The 16,049-nt window shown below is 44.7% G+C and overlaps 1 protein-coding gene across 1 annotated transcript in view; it reads right to left on the bottom strand.

The window, feature by feature from the left end:
* Positions 1 to 16,049, bottom strand: part of prex2 (phosphatidylinositol-3,4,5-trisphosphate-dependent Rac exchange factor 2) — an 85,456-nt gene that overhangs the window by 35,866 nt on the left and 33,541 nt on the right. Inside the window, exons 12-23 of the mRNA XM_076761744.1 lie at positions 15,622 to 15,725; positions 15,486 to 15,535; positions 11,695 to 11,770; positions 10,857 to 10,929; positions 9,218 to 9,360; positions 8,797 to 8,889; positions 7,817 to 7,965; positions 7,646 to 7,731; positions 5,581 to 5,717; positions 3,828 to 3,945; positions 3,005 to 3,189; positions 852 to 1,013 (exon numbers count right to left, since the gene is read on the bottom strand). Coding sequence (XP_076617859.1) covers positions 852 to 1,013; positions 3,005 to 3,189; positions 3,828 to 3,945; positions 5,581 to 5,717; positions 7,646 to 7,731; positions 7,817 to 7,965; positions 8,797 to 8,889; positions 9,218 to 9,360; positions 10,857 to 10,929; positions 11,695 to 11,770; positions 15,486 to 15,535; positions 15,622 to 15,725 — 1,376 coding nt within the window. The remainder of the gene's footprint in view (positions 1 to 851; positions 1,014 to 3,004; positions 3,190 to 3,827; positions 3,946 to 5,580; positions 5,718 to 7,645; positions 7,732 to 7,816; positions 7,966 to 8,796; positions 8,890 to 9,217; positions 9,361 to 10,856; positions 10,930 to 11,694; positions 11,771 to 15,485; positions 15,536 to 15,621; positions 15,726 to 16,049) is intronic.

Here is a 16,049-nt window from a genome sequence, read left to right as displayed (position 1 = left end):
CCCCCCCCCCCCCACCTCTTCTCTCTTGGGGTCTGAAAAGGAATGCTCCAGTGCAGGAGGGGATCTTACACAACAAACGTCCTGGCTGTGGCTGCACAGGGCTATTTATAAGTGACTGCTAATTAATCCAAGGCTCCACTCTAATGTTGAGTCAGATCTTTTCCTTTTTCCCTCTCACGCACACTTGCATGCATTGGGATGTTTGGCCTATAGACACACGCTTACAGATGTGAATGAAAAGCGATGAAAATACTTTGGCTCAGTCAGCAACCGGCTGTAACCTAATTATAAACAAAGCGGCAGATTTTACTACACATTGCACACATATCCACAAACTCACTGACAAGTCCGCAGGACAATGACGTCTTGGTTAAATATTTCGTCTTCACTCTCAGGTCGGGGAGAACTGATTGCAGCCTTCACACTTGTTTGCATAGCGCCACTGGTTTGATCCACTCTGACATGTTGATGTCAGCGCAGTGAGAAAACAAACATCCATCGGTTCGACTTCTCTGTCTTTTTAGTACATTTTCAGTATGTTTCGGTCACTTGGGTCCTTGTGGGAGGTCCCTATAAAAGTTCTATCACAGTGCATCTCAGTTGAATTGGTTCAGCAGGATTTCCACTCTTTTAGGACAAACACCACAGTGTGGAACCACAGTAGAAACTATGCACAAGTGGTATTTCTACACCAGCTGCATCCTGCTTCTATTCGTGTCAGTCTGCAGAGAATTGCAGAAGACCATTTTCATGATTCCAAGCAGTGTAAAAATATACATATGCAGCTCATGGTGGAGAGGCACTGATGGCGGGCCTCTTAGTTTCTCATCAGAGCAACGCAGCATAGTTACCTTTCTGTAGTTGGTGATGCGCCGGTTGATGTGCTCCACCCTCTCAGCACACATGGCCGTGAAGCGCACCTGCAGCTCCTCGGGGATCACATCACAGCTGAAACTCAACCTGCCACACATCTGCACCAGCGTGTCATCATTGCGAGCCAGCGCCTCCAGGATCTGGTCAGAGAAAGGGCAAAGGCAGAGATGATTAACTGATGGACCAGCTAGCGGCATGTAAACGAATGGCCAAGCCCTTTTTCATTGGAAAACAAAATAAAATTTGGCTGCAGGGACGATCCCTCCGCAGCATTTCATGAGCAGTTTCACTCGGATATGTAAAATTTCCATGTGCTGTTCATAAATCCACTGAGATAAACTCAGAACGTGATACATACACTATACATGCTATGTATGAAGACTCCGACTTTCCAGATCGGAGATTAGATATGAGGAGGAAGAGAGACACAAATCTCTGAGCCGTCTTAATGAGATGCCCAGTGGAGGAGAGAAAAAAGCAGAGGAGGAAATGTAATAGCAGACTGAAGCACAAGAAAACCAATGCGCCTGCCAGCATTAGCGATATTAAAATTCTACATCACACAGATCTCAGAGGACATCCTGAACTGCTGGGGCAGATGTTTATAATAATACTAAAATTACTTTCACTTTGGAGGAATGGGAAACTACTGATAGTCAGAGGGGATATGGCAAGTTTTATCTTTATGCATGTCACTGGCTTTCATTTAAGATGGTGCTTTTAAAGACTTTAGAACACAAGGGCTGTAAATCTAGATCAGTTTAAAACATGAACCCAACTTGTGATCTCTGCTTATTTACCATGAACGGGACATGTTGTTCATCATGGAATTTGGCATAAAGATGCTGCGAACAGCGTTTGATATTCCACACCAGCATGTGCGCTTCTATGTCTGAGTGAATCTCGTTCCGCTGTGCGTCTTAAATCAGCGATGATCATTCTGTGAACATCAGCGCTGGGATGTAAAAGGCATGCACTTAACACAGCTGGGAACTAACATGACTGAAATAAAGCTGTCGGTTTTAACAAGCGTCAAGACGCTCAATCTACGCGGCGGGAGAGCCATTGGCCTGATCTTGCTCTACCGAAGCGTTTAAACATAAAAAATTACACTCAGGCATCTGTGTGTCATTTTGAGGAAAAATGCAACAGCAAAGTTCTTGATCACAAATTCTACAGAGATTTCACATCTGTCCAAAGAGCAAATATATAGAAAAATGATGACCTGTCTTGATCATTTTCAAGCTCATCTGCTGCTATCATCAGAGGCTGAAGCATTTTCATGGTTTGTTTACGTCTCTATTGAACTCAGCGAGGCTCAGCTCTGAGGTGATAAACACAACAGCACTATTCATCACCTAAAAGGTAATAAAACTTTCCCCGTCTCTCTTTCTTTCTCTCGCTGTTATCCACAGACAGTTAGCATTATATCAGCCTAAACAATGTTTGCTTCATAAATTCTGATAAAAGTAACGGCCATTAGCTGATTAGGACATTCCCCTTGGGCTCGGATCAGGGCCTTAGATCAGGGCCTCTTCCTCCCACTTCCTGTGAATTGTGTTTACAGCGCACACAGCACATTGCAGCTTTATTATAATTTGCCTACAGCCACAAAAACCAGCTCGTTCTCTTCCGCTAGAATAGAAGTGATTCATGTGATTAAATACAAATATAGTAAGGAATATGCTCAATTTAAGCACAATATCAACTGAAATAATAAAGGCATTAAAAAAAAGACGTTGACTCAGCGCCCTTGGACGAGGCAGCACATTGAATTAAGGTAGAAGGGCAAATATGTTTTGCTTTAATTAATCAAATTGCCACAAAGCGAGCACAGGGTCTCTAGCCTTGAGGCTGGAGCAAATGCATTGAATTACCAACATCACTGTTTTCCAAAAACGAACGGTTTGAATTCCACATAATTAAACCAGATGTTCAACCAATCAGCCTGAAGTCCAGTTCAGATGTTCAGAATCTTTAGCTGATCACACTTTGCATTGATCCTGACATAAATGTGAAATCTAGCATGGGAAAGTAACTGTAATGTACCCATTACATTTATTGCTATCAAGATAAATGAGATAATCTATCACTTTATAGATTTTAGATCATATCGCAGCGGACAGAATACCTTAGCAGTGAGGCTGAAGAATCCCTTGGGTTCAACCATCTTTTCCAGCACGTGACACTTGATGCCAGCCGTGCTGTCATACTCATACATCACTCCGTACTCCAGGTGGACGTTGTCCACAGTCAGGCTGACATGGTCCTTTTTCCCGTCGATGATGGCTATAGTGTTGAATTTGTCCATCACCTCTGAGGTTGTAGAAATACAGAGGAGCAAAGACAGAGGGGTGAAACAGATCTCTCGCAACTTTCATGCAAACATGGCAGCCCGCATGCACGAATCACAAAACCAATGCACTGATGGTATTTTCCGCCATAAAAACAAAGAATTCACCACAACAAAGTTTTTGTCATCACACACTCTGCACTGCAGGAGGCATCAGACCACCAAATCTGCAGCTCATTTCCGAGGAAGACCCTCCGCACATGGCCTCCCTCCATCAGCCTCTGAAATTGATGAGCAATTCCAAGAGCATTAGGCTAACCGGCCCTATGCTAACGCGATGACTTAATACGGCAGTAAATCCTGCTCCCGAGCTCTTTGCTATGAAGGCAATAGCTTTCCTGCTTTACTTTCTCATTGCGATCCATAAATCGTAGGGGGGAGAATTAACACTTGATGAGCCAGCGGAGGCGGCTGTTCTCAGACTAACACAGTCCAGATGAGCCTGTTCGGAGCTGCGTCTGACTTGTTAACTGGAGAGGGCGGCGGGGCTTGTGTTCCCGCGAACAAGCCTGCGTTACATCCACAGACACCTTGAGTGGAATTTCTTTTCCCTGGTGAGTAATTCTCGTGTCGTTTCTTGTGAACGTGTGTGTGTGGTCACCTTCTACTTTGCACTCAAAGCCGTCTCCGTTCTCCTCAGGGGTTGGTTTCTGGTTCGTTTTCTGGTTGTCCTCCTGAGCGCTCTCACTGTTGTTGTACACCCACTTAATAGTATCTTGCTGCATAGGAATACAACAAAGGAACTCACTTAGATGTGCAATAACATGTTGTTGTATCATAAAAAGCATGAAGAAACGGAACTTTTTCTCTCAAATGATTTGGATTTTTCGAACTTATTTAGAACAAAAACGCTTCTGTGTGTTTTCAGTTGGACTTAAATTCACTGGAACCACTACAGTCACACACACACACACACACCACTGTCAAGACATATCAGTCGATTGCAGCATCTCTCTTATCCTTCCACTCTCACTCGTTGCTAACAGGTGGCATTTTCATTGCTAGAAAGATAGGAGGTGAGGAGCACACAGAACTCCGGCGTGTGTGTCGGTGCGTGCGTGTACACAAGCTGAGGTTTGGGTTTGATGCAGCATGTTTAGCTGATTCTGCCCAGATATGGTGTGCAGTGTCACAGTTGGGTTGGCAAAGCATACAGTGAAAAGCCTTCACAAACATATGGGAACATGGTGCTCAGTGAGACCGCAAAAGCAAACCCATGCCAATCTCATCAACTCACTCTAGCGTGCCACACAGCCCTGTGTGTGTGTGTGTGTGTGTGTGTGTGTGTGTGTGTGTGTGTGTGTGTGTGTGTGTGTGTGTGTGTCTGTGTATCTGTCTGTTCTCTCCACACCCAAGCCCACAATGGGTTTTCTGCCAAGGCTGCATGCTGTGCCATGCTCTGCCGACTGGTCTGTGGTCTTCTAGTGTACAACCGCACGTAGAAAGAGATGGAGAAAGAGAGAGGGCGGTTCCTCTGTGTCCATACTTGATGTAAACCAGATCTCCAATAGTGCTGGAGCCCTGAAGTGCTTCATTAAGCCTGAAGTCCCAATGGGGCTCAATTATAAGTGACACACTACACTAACTCACCCCATACACACACTCTTGGGTTTCTATTTTCACACATTTGTCCCACTTTCAACAGGTGGACTGAGCCTGCTCTCTCCCCCCACGCTGTGTGCTGTCAACCACTCTATCAGGGCAAAAAAAAAAGAAAAAAGTCTAGTTTATCCTTCGTATTTTCCTCCATCTTTCTCCTCCCTCCCTCTAGGGATCTCACCCACACCGAGCCCCAGCCACCCCCAGATCCTTTCCCACCTCTCTGCAGCCTGCCAGTCTCCCACAGCAGGCCCACCGCTGTGAGCCAGGGGTCAGCACTAGAGGAGCCAAAACTACTATTATTTCTGCGTAATGACCCAAGAGAAGGAAAGAGGGAGTCACAAAGAGAGAGAAAGAGAGATATGAAGGTAAACGGGAGCTAGGAGGTCTGTCTGCTGCGTTTTTTCTCACGGTCAACTACTCTTTGTTTTCCCCTTTTTTCTGCTCTTTTTGTGCCTTTCCCTCCGTAATGATCTCCCACACTTCTTCTCCTTCCAGTTTTATTGCATAACTATCCAATCAAACAATGTACAAGTCAAATTATCTTAACTTTCTACAAGTATAGGTCATGGGAAATGAAAGTGTGACCTCCAATTCAAAGCTAACTGCTTTTCTTCGGGGACCTGATCGTCATAGTGCTTGAACAGAACGCGTGAGACCCTAAATATTGGGTGTGAAGTAAAACTCTGAAAACTACAGACTCTAGCTGGGTTTATTTTGCAATATATTCCCATTTTTCCTTTCCTCCTCCTCACCTGCGTGGGCCGTCGGTACTTCCTACAAGCGGTGACGTGAGCGATGACGCTGGCGTGGCTCTCCTTGCTTACATTGATGCCATTCACCTTGATGATGCACTGGCCCGGGTGGAGACCGGCAATGGCTGCCACCGTGCCTGGGGTGAGACAGACACAAGCAAAGAGAAAAAGGAAAGGCTTCAACGGCAGTAACTACAGTACAGCATGCGACGTTCTGCACGTTATCACGCAGGTGAAAGCGGAATCCGGATGAAACAAACACCGGCATGTCCCAAAAAACAGCTGTCACATCTTCCACATCCTGTACACAAAATTGGGTTGAACAACATTCCTTTTTCGTCTTTGTATTTGCAACTTTAGCTTCCTGTTTTGGAAGCTCAGGAGGAGTGTGAGAGAAGAGGGAAGTTGTTTATCTGGGGTAGACGAGGGCCTCTCCGAGGGATGTGATTCAGACCATAAGAGAACTTCAAGGTTTACAGCTATCAGAAGGAAGTGCATGGCAGGCTAAATATTCCTCCCATTTGTTTTCATAGCTCCTTAAATACACAGCAGGCATACCTCACATTGCAATGTACGGAATCTGTATTCTTCTCGACAGGAATGTGTAAGAACGACATTAAGCTGTGGTTTCTCTTCTGTATCAGAAACAACATCAGCACAAAAGAAAAGGAATGGTGATGGGCTTGATCAGTATTGTGTGAACTCATCTGACAAGAGCCTACATTTATTAGATTTTCATTTACATGTAAAAAGCCCCATAGTCCAAGTTTAAAACATTAATGCTATCATCAGTGTTTTCATCAATGTTTACAATCTGTAGCATTGCTAACATTTCCTAATTAGCACAAAGTACAATCGAGGCTGATGGCAATGCCACTGGGTTTGCAGGCATTTGGTCCCAAACCATACTGGACTAAGTTTAACCTGCTAGTGGCAGTACAGGACAGGTGAGGGGATCACCAAAGTCAGTATGATTCATCCTCTGGGGACCATAAATGTCAGAGATGATCAAGCAGCTTTGGAATTTTGGAAATTGTATTTTCAAGCATTAAGTTAGTCAGGACCAATAATAAAATCTCAGCAAGAAATTAAAACTAAGATAACTAAGGACAAAAAGGATTGATAGACGTGAAATGCTCTAAAATAAAGTCAAATTTTATGTTACTTAGATTTCAATTTTGCTGTGAGTAAGTGCAGTGTAAGCATCACAGAAAGGGCAGATTAGCACCAACGACATGCCAATATGAAACAATGAGAACACTGACAATTTCCACCTAAATGAAATTGTCTGTTTGTCTCACCTCTTCCTGTCTGTTTGTCTCACCTCTTCCTGTCTGTTTGTCTCTCTCTCTGTGTCTCTGCCTGTAATTGGTATTACCTGCCGCTATTGACCTCAGCCACCAGCAGCTGTTATGACAATCCACAGGATCAGACACCTCCTACATCATCAGCTTTGTCTCGGGGGATCAGAGCATCTACTTAAACACATGGCAGGTTCCCAGGCAACCACATCATCAGGCCAACACATGCGCACACACACACACACAACCACACACATACCCAGCACATTTCTACCCTGCGAGCCCACTTAGATTGCTTTAAGTAAAAAAACAAGACTCAATCCCCCTGAGAACAGGCAGACAAGGCCATGGATTGTTTTCTGATTGGGCCCTATCTTGTGTCAGCCCTGATAGCGATGCTGTTGAACATGCTGTGTGTGCAGGCGAAAAAGAGCCATGAAAAAATGCTGAGCGCCTCTCCATCTGAGGGACAGAGTGAACAGGTACATGGGAATTGCTGCTGTGTGGAAAGTGACTGATAACCAGATAATTCTCAGTTTTGGCAGCACCATTAACCAACCAGCTGAGCCACATGGAAAGCCACATGGAGCGCCACATGGAGAGCCTGAGTGGGGGAAATTGGCCTCTTGAAGCCAAGTCATGTGTACCCCAAAAGACTGGTGTGGCAGCTGCTCACCAGCTGCGCTGCAATAACAAAAAGGTGTCGGGAGGAATTCTTCTGATGAGGCCAGACAGCTCAAGCGGTGGAGGCAGCGAACTCTTACCTCTCCCAACAGCATGGACCACAGAAGGGCCGAAGCCACGAATCTGGAAACCCAAGCCATCAGCCGAGTCTGGGATCTTTACCGTCCTGGGGACAGGAGGAGGGGAAAATAGTAAAGCTGTTCAAGATGAAGGAGAGGGCACTTTAGCGCATGTGCATATCTTAGACTTACTCTCTCGGTTTGGTGCTAACCAGCACCCTGAGGGGTCCCTTGCTGTTGAAACACTGCCTGAGGAGAACTTCCACTTCAGAGAAAGGCCTGAGGAACACCAGGTCTCCATTTATGGCAAACAACTTTTTCCCCACCTCCAGGCCAGCCATCTAACAATAGGATACAACAGAATAGATGAAAAGTGTTGAGTCAAGCATCAGGTTTTAACGTTATACAGAAACACAATGGAATGTCATTTTTAGCTTCAACATTTCTTGTATGAAAACACCACTATTCCCTCAGGATTTCTATATGTCACAAAGAAAAGCGTACACGCTCCCAGTCATAGGAGACAATATGGGACAACTTTTATCTCAGAGCATACAGCTGGATCCCGTTGTGGATTTCATTGTCCCAGACTGAATATTTAAAAGCAAACACACACAACGCCAGTCTCTATGCGATCCAGACCTTCCAGGCGCATTCGGAGCTACTTCAGGGCTGGAGGGAATTACGGGTCGTGCGCTCAGATTGATCACATTTGCCTTCAAACTCCTCTGTCCCATTTTCATCTAGCAGATCAAAGCTAAACACCAAAGGAGACCTCAGAAATATGGCGCCCTTTAATGCGCTTTTTCTGCATGAAAATGCTTCTAATGTTAGTCTAAATGTCCCTCACCACATAGCAGGTTTAGTTTAGGGAAGAGGGATTCATATTTTGTATGGCTGGTGATCGAACCACATTTTAACAACAAAAGGCTTCTGCTGACTGATGCTCATCCGCTATAGAGGCATCATGGCTTTGCAGAGTGACCTCGAGAAGCAACCACTTCAGTTTTGGTGCACCATCGTATTTTATGCAACCCAGCTCTGCTGAATGAGAACTAATAGAGATTTCCTCTGTCCTCTTTGCATCCATTATGTGTAATATTGATTCAAAATGCAAAAGAAAAAGTACATGTGTGCATCTTCTCTACATGTATGCATGTGTGCATTCTCACCTCAGCCGGGGAGCCCTTCTCTACAGATTTGATGATGGGGACCCTGTTCCTCTCTTCCAGGGTAAAGCCATAGCCTCCATCACTGGGTCTTACCTGAAAAAAAAAGGACACATCTCTCATCACCCAAATCCCAAACCAGCCGACCAAAACAGAGCCACAGAAGCAGATACTGGTACAGGCAGCCAGCAGCCATGTTAGTATTTGCTCACTCCTCTGAAAAGAATGCTTACTGAGGCATAAAATGGACTTCTGCAGTGTTGTGACTTCCTTCTCATAGCTGTGTGCTCCCTAATGATTTACTGCACCTTTGGTTTGTTCCGAGTTGTGGGTACATTACAGCAAAGTCGCAGCATATTAAACAAACTGAAGGCTAATCAATCAACAAGCCACCTACTCAGGAGTACTGTAAGTGAGCGCTCACCAGGAGAGACTTGGAGATGACGTTCTCGACTATTTTCAGGTCGTGTTTCATAGGTTTGTGTTTGGTGTTGGAACCCTCCATCTCCTCATCAGCAAAGAAACGGAACAACAAGGGCTCGTCCTTGAATTCACTCTTTTCCAGCACTGAAGGAGGTGAAAACAAAGTCATGGATGAATAAATGTCAGACAGACATAAAAACAGCTGAGGTGACACTTGAATAATCATATTTTTAGCAAACAGATGTATGTGAAAGCTTCAGCTCCCAAAACAGTGTATCTGAACAACGTTTTGCTGACAATTTTCAAAAAAGCATAATACAGTTTTAGATTGTTGCATTTGAAAATGCAGACAATGCATTCGAATTTCTATAACACAGAAAATAAGAACAAGTAAAATGTAGTAAATAGGCTCAAACACGCAAAGTAAAATTAGACAACTGCAGGAAATTAAAGCAGGTTCTCCTTCAATGACCCAGACTGATGGTTAATTGAAAACTCCCCGGCGTTCATTCTTTTTTGGACACAGCGAGAATAATGTGAAACTCTTTACACTTATTGGTCTCTGGAGCTGTGCACAAGCACATCATATTAAAAATAGCAATCAAGCATTTTGCATTAAGCAGAGAGGGTTAATCATTATCAGCCACATGTCAAATGGAGCATGCCCAAGCACTTAAACACCATGTACCCCTAAATACAAACTGTGAGAGAAAGAGGGACCCCACTCCTGTGACAAGATATCACTCCTGAATGAACCCAGTCTCCACAGCAACATAATGCTTTCACCAAGACTTCAGTTTTGAAATGCAAAAATAGCCTAGAGGGGAAAAACAGAGTTTCCTTCTAACATTCCCTCACTTCATCCCCCTCAAGATCAGATACAGCGCCAATAGTTTTAATAGCTACGTCGCCGGGCCAAATAACTTACTGGCATGACTGGTAAAATTACCCTGAAGGCTGTGGAAGTGAGAGGAAGTCTGATGGCTGGGACTGCTATGTTCCATAGATGCTGGTAATTTGTAGTGTGAGGCTTCAACTGTGGGTAGTTTGGAGCAGTTACATCATGGAGGTACGAGAAGACACGCTGTGACTCACGCAGTAGTGTGTATGATGTGGACTTTGGCACCGGGGAAGCGCAGAGTTAAAAACAAGTCTGACTCGCGTAAACAAACTGTCGCCATGGCTACTGAACATCACGCACATAAGATGACAAACATCCATGTGTCATCTGCCAACTTCTCACAGCTAAAGCAAGCCATGCATGCACCCATCGCTTGGTTACTTAAGTCCTGTGTACACAAGTATGCATGAAGTTAATGATAGTATGCATGAATACAGTCATAGGCTCAACCACACATACACATGAAGACATACAAATTCATTCCCTGGATTGGAAAAACGTTCTATTCCTGCAGCGTGTCAGAGGGATTATAAGTAGAAATGGAAAGAGAACAAGAGTGGTTGTGTTCTAAAACAGGATGCTAAATGCCAGGCGCCCTCTGTGTGGTTTCTCCCAAGTATTCAACTCTCATTTAGTCAATGGAGAGATGGAGAGGATTCCACGGTTCGTGAACAGCAGGATCTGAACTTTTTTTTTTTTTTTGCCTGTTGAAATCCTCGGCAATGAAAAAGTGCCGTACCGTGATGCATGAAGCCATTGTCGCACAGCTCCACCCCCAGGATCAGCGCTTCCTCCCTGGTTCTGCAGTCCCCCTGCACCAGGAGACACCAAAAAGAGAAAGAGTGGAGGCAGTGGAGGAAGGAGATAAATTTCAGGAAATAAAAGAGGATGGAGTAAATGAGCGAAGGAAACAAAAGTGAAAGAGGATGAGAGAAAATGAAAGAGAAAGAGAACAAAGGCCATTGTGTGTTTAGGGAAATGTCGCACTCACACCTCCCCCCTTTATCCCTGCATCCAAAAGCCCAGAGGCCAGCAGAGCCGCTCCATGCTTCATCTTAAACACACTCAAAATCATGTCCAGACAGCATAGAGTGACAGCTGGCCTAGGTCAAGCACATTCATATGGACTACAACACGCACACACACGCGCGCGCACATTTAAATGCATACACAAACATGTGATGTCTGCCATTGATTCTGTGGTGGCCGCCATATACATTTCGTTTCTTTGTTGTCATCCTGAACAGGACTATCAATCTGTCAACCTCAAAGCTTCCTGTCAAAGCCAATAAAGCTCAGCTGTCGAATCAATTCTGCTTTTTCTTTCTTCGTTTCCTTTTGGCTCCGCCGAGAGCCTCAAGTCTGATGGCAAGGAACACTTTGTTGTCTCAGTTTCTTTCCTCTGTCGCACATTTGAAGTGACCCGCAAAACGACATATATAAGAATAGAACCGATGTGCTTCAAGTTACAGTCTCAGAAAAAACTGTCAACACACATTACATTTACCTTGAATCATTTATTTTGAGAGTACATGATCACATTGCCATCATGCAATTTCATCCGTTATAGGGCTTACCTGTGCAATAAGCCAGTCGATCAGCTTGTTGGCCATCACCACGGACTTATACGTCCGCAAATGATAGTCCTTATCCCTGTATGGGCAAAATAGCAGAAAACGTCATGAGAAGGATTAGAAATAAAACTAAATTCCACCTTTAAACTTTGCCATGCCACTATTCAACTCTGTGATTCACTTTGACTGTATTAAACCCAGATGGGGAACACGCAGAGTAGTAATTGCTTGGTCTATTTAAACGTAATGTCTAAAAGAGGACTAATAACTCCCACTGTCAGCAAGGCGTGGCCACTTTTCAAGCACTGGCAGTTGCGCCATAAATCTAGGTGACTTTCTGACAGTTGGTGACAGCAAAACAGCATTCCTCCGGGCACGGTTGGATACGGCCCCTGCAGTGTTTGGCACTGGGGTGCCCCACGTCAGGCCAGTGTTGCTGTTCTCAGTGTTACAGCCACACAGGCCCCGAGAATGCCGCCTGAAATGGAGCCGTGATTTTCCCATGAACACAGGGGCCTCCCCGGGGATGTGCAGGGGGCGAGCTGCAGGCCGGGAAAGTCCAGAACCACCGTGACTTACACCACTCCACCATTTCCACCACATGCAAGCACTCAGACACACACGCAACCACACACACACACACACACATAGTTCAGACAAGTCAAACATGACATGTGGGCCAAGTTAAGTCCAATCTCAGCTGTCTGGAGCTCTTCAGAATGTGAAGCGTGAGAGGCCGAATGCTGCCCTGTTTCCTCCACAATGGAAAATTCTGTTGCGTAACCGTATTTGACAGCCTGTGTTTGTCTCTGATGTGGACCCTTGTGTTGGTATTAGTCGGTGAGGCACGTTGCCCTGCCCTTGCCATGCAAAAACCACTCGGACAAGAATAGGCAAGAGGAACCCTGTTTTTCCCCTGAATGGGATGCTAGAGGCAGGGAGGCTGGTGCTATAGCGGCTGGTGCACAGTGAGGCTGTCAGAGTGAAAAATGGGGGGTAAACAGCTGTCCAGTGAGCAGCCATATGTCCGGCACGAGGAAACAGCAGTTTGAGGAGTAACAGAGGAAAAGGTCAAAGAGGTAGTTTTTAAGCTTGCTGTCCAAAGAGGAAAGTTTGCCTTGACTTTTTGTTCGGGGTAAACGGATGATGACAGCTAATGTTGCATTTTCAAAGCATTCTTTAGAATATATTACACACAGGATGCTGAAAGTTCAGGCGTTAATCAGCTGCTTCAGGCCTGATGAATTAGTGCAGTCGGCCTCATCGTTGAAAATCCTACACCTACATCCATAAATATTGAGTCTCTGGAGGACTGTTCTGTATAATGAGGAAAACTTGTCAATATTTCAGATGCTGAACTGAAATGCCAGTTTTTCCAATCTGTATGAAGATAATTTATGAGATCACTGCATCCTGTGGGTTTGCAGCCATTGTAAAATTCTTCTCACTGCATTATTAAAGTGTGTGCACACAGCATTAGCCTATAGTGGACATTTCAAACTGCACAATCAGATCCCCTAGAGTGGATTGATTCACAGCTTTCTTCTGAGGATATCGGGGGTGTGAGGGGGAACAGCGGCTGTGCGGAGGTTACATAGTGTACACCCCCCCCCTCCTTTTGCTTAATCGCTCTCGCTCTGCCAGGAAATTATACCTAATTAGGCAGTGGCTGGTTGCTCCAATTAAACTCTGGCATTCCCAGGCCCTGTGATGCATTGTACTCGGCTCTCATTGAGAACACACTGCACAGATATGCAGATAACAACTCTTGTACACCGACAAGAGTTTTTACGTAAAGAGGTTTGGCCTCAATACAAACGCCAGCGGACTGAATGCTGACACACACACACACAAAATCACCCTTTAGGCCTTTTAGTAGTTGGATCAAATAGAAACACAGAGACGCTTCTATGCTGGAATACATTCAGGATCAGGGTGCCCCTCCGGCTATGGCACAGTTTTATTGGTGTGAAATTAAAGCTTTCATCGGGCCATTTGAAATGCAGCATAAACAGGCAACCTTGATGAGGTGCGTGCGGTGAAACACGTTAGCAGTCTGCACATCACATGCGTATTGATCAAATGGAATTTAAAAAAATAACTCTGAAAACCAAAGCCTGGCAGCAAATTACTGCTACTAAATGAGATTGCTCCACTTCTAACCTTGTCATACAAAGGGATGTTTCATCACGTGTGCTAAAATTGGTCAAAAAACACCTGTGACTTCATGGTCATGCTGGGCACATGGGCGTTTCACATGTTTCCAGCCGTGCGACTGTGTGTGAGGCCTTTCGGAGCACAGGATCAATATGCTGTCGGTCAGAAATGTGTAGGACCTGTCTGTTGTATTCTATTGTATTAGCAGAAATGAGGCCATTTGTAGCTGTGATGACAGGACTGAGCCATGTGACCCAAACATAATGTAGACACACAAGAAAGGAGGAGAAAATGAGGAAAACTGGTAATATCCTTTGACAAATCAATCACAATGCAGCTTTTTCAAAATTTTCAACCATATTTCACGATTCTCAGATTTTGCTGATTTCGTCACTTCTCCTTGATATTTGTGCTTCTACCATGGGTAAGTACGCTTTGTAGCTAAATGGTTTCATTTTTGTCTGTTTTAATTGCTTTCATTGCTGATGTGTGATCTAGAGTCTGCACAGGGTATTTTATTTTGAAAATGTAGCAGCTTCACTATCCCATTCCAGTGTCTGACTTCCTGTCTCGCTCGCTCTGCTCTGTGCAGATTGATGCGTCGTCTGTCAAAAATAGACACGGTGCATATTCTCCACATAGCAGAGCAGAGTGGAGACCTGCTTCTGAAACACAGCCGTTAAACGCCTGGTGGACTTTAGGGGTTACAGTTAAGGCCTAACCTCAGTCTGGAACATACTTTCATGCTGCTTAAGACCACGTCGTATGGTCCAAAGCTCCAGAAAATGCTGGATCAACAGCTGTATCTTGATGCTTCCTATCTTTTTCAAAGCTGCCAATGCTGCCACATGGCCTTCATCACAGAATGGATCAGTTGATATGAAAGCTAAGGAGCTGTTTAAATTTCATACATAGCATCTTCTCATCCATGTCCGCTTTGAGTTAAGGCTTGGCCACAGCCAAGAGTGAACTTTCATGCTGATGAAAAACCATGGGCTTGAAAGCTTTGGAAAAGCTAGCAAGGACCCCTTGAGCGGGGACTGTTGTGTCAAACTACTATTTACAAGGTAAACAATGAATTTGTGGGTACAGCTGGTAAAGAATGAACATTTGTGCTGACAAAAAGCCCCAGAAAAAAAAGCTAGGATCGCTTACAACTACAACAACTATTTCCAAGGTCGAGAATAAGACCTGTTCCCTGTGACTTGTCACATTGTTTACATACCAACATTTTCCAACAGGCTATTAAACGCTGAAAATGAACTGCTCATAAGCACCAAGAGAGATTCATCGCAATGCCAGCGCTTTATCTGTGTGTCCCACATGTGCCCAAACTACTTGTAACATCTGATAGACTCTATCTTCTCCAGCACATCTGTGTTTGGAGACCGGGCAGATAAAACCTGCCAAGCTCAATCAACCACAGGCTCTGCCGCACTCCATCAACGTCTGTGCCAAGTCCTCCTAAATCAGCTCCTCTTTAAAAACAATGAGCTCATAGTTCACTGTGATATTTCTCTCCTCCACTCTGGTCAGTTTGTGGTGGAGCTATTTTTAGGAGCAAGAGCCAGATGCTAAGCTACTGGAGCCGCACCTGGCTGGGCTGCAATGGAGCGCAAAAGAAAATGGCCACCTACCTGATCACCGGAGTGAAGAGGCTGTGAAGACGACAGAAGAGCCGAACCCCCTGAGAAAAACAAGAGAGAAGATTTTCATTATGTCACCGATAGGAGCGTTAAATGTGATTCATATTAAATTTGACTCTGCTGTTACCTTAGATATGACATCGTGCATGTCACTCCGCGGATGGTAGGTGCCGTCGTCGAAGCGAAAGCGGTACAGTACAGGCTCAGGTTTGAACTGGTATTTGTCTGTGACTAAAAATGCAATTCAAAACATGAGGTCTCTGAAAGGAGCAGTGCCAGAATAAAAAAAAAACAGTGAAAACCCTCAAATCCTAAGGGAGTATTATTCATTTTGCTTCAAGTTTGAAAGCAGAGAAGTTGAAAAGCATATTCAAGCCAAGCAGCACTGCATGGTGAAACAAGCTTTCCAGACAAGAGGAAGACTCAAACCACATACAGAGCGGTCACAGATAACACAGCTGCTCAGAGCTCCCTGTTCCTCTTGCTTTAGGGGACTCGTCGAGGACCCTCCTAACAGTAATAACAGTTGGCTCTATTCTTGGCTGAAGCCGTGCG

Source organism: Chaetodon auriga, chromosome 21 (assembly GCF_051107435.1).
Source record: "Chaetodon auriga isolate fChaAug3 chromosome 21, fChaAug3.hap1, whole genome shotgun sequence".
Taxonomy (NCBI): domain Eukaryota; kingdom Metazoa; phylum Chordata; class Actinopteri; order Chaetodontiformes; family Chaetodontidae; genus Chaetodon; species Chaetodon auriga.
Note: the sequence above shows the minus strand (reverse complement) of the source record. Positions and strands in the feature narration are given on the sequence as shown.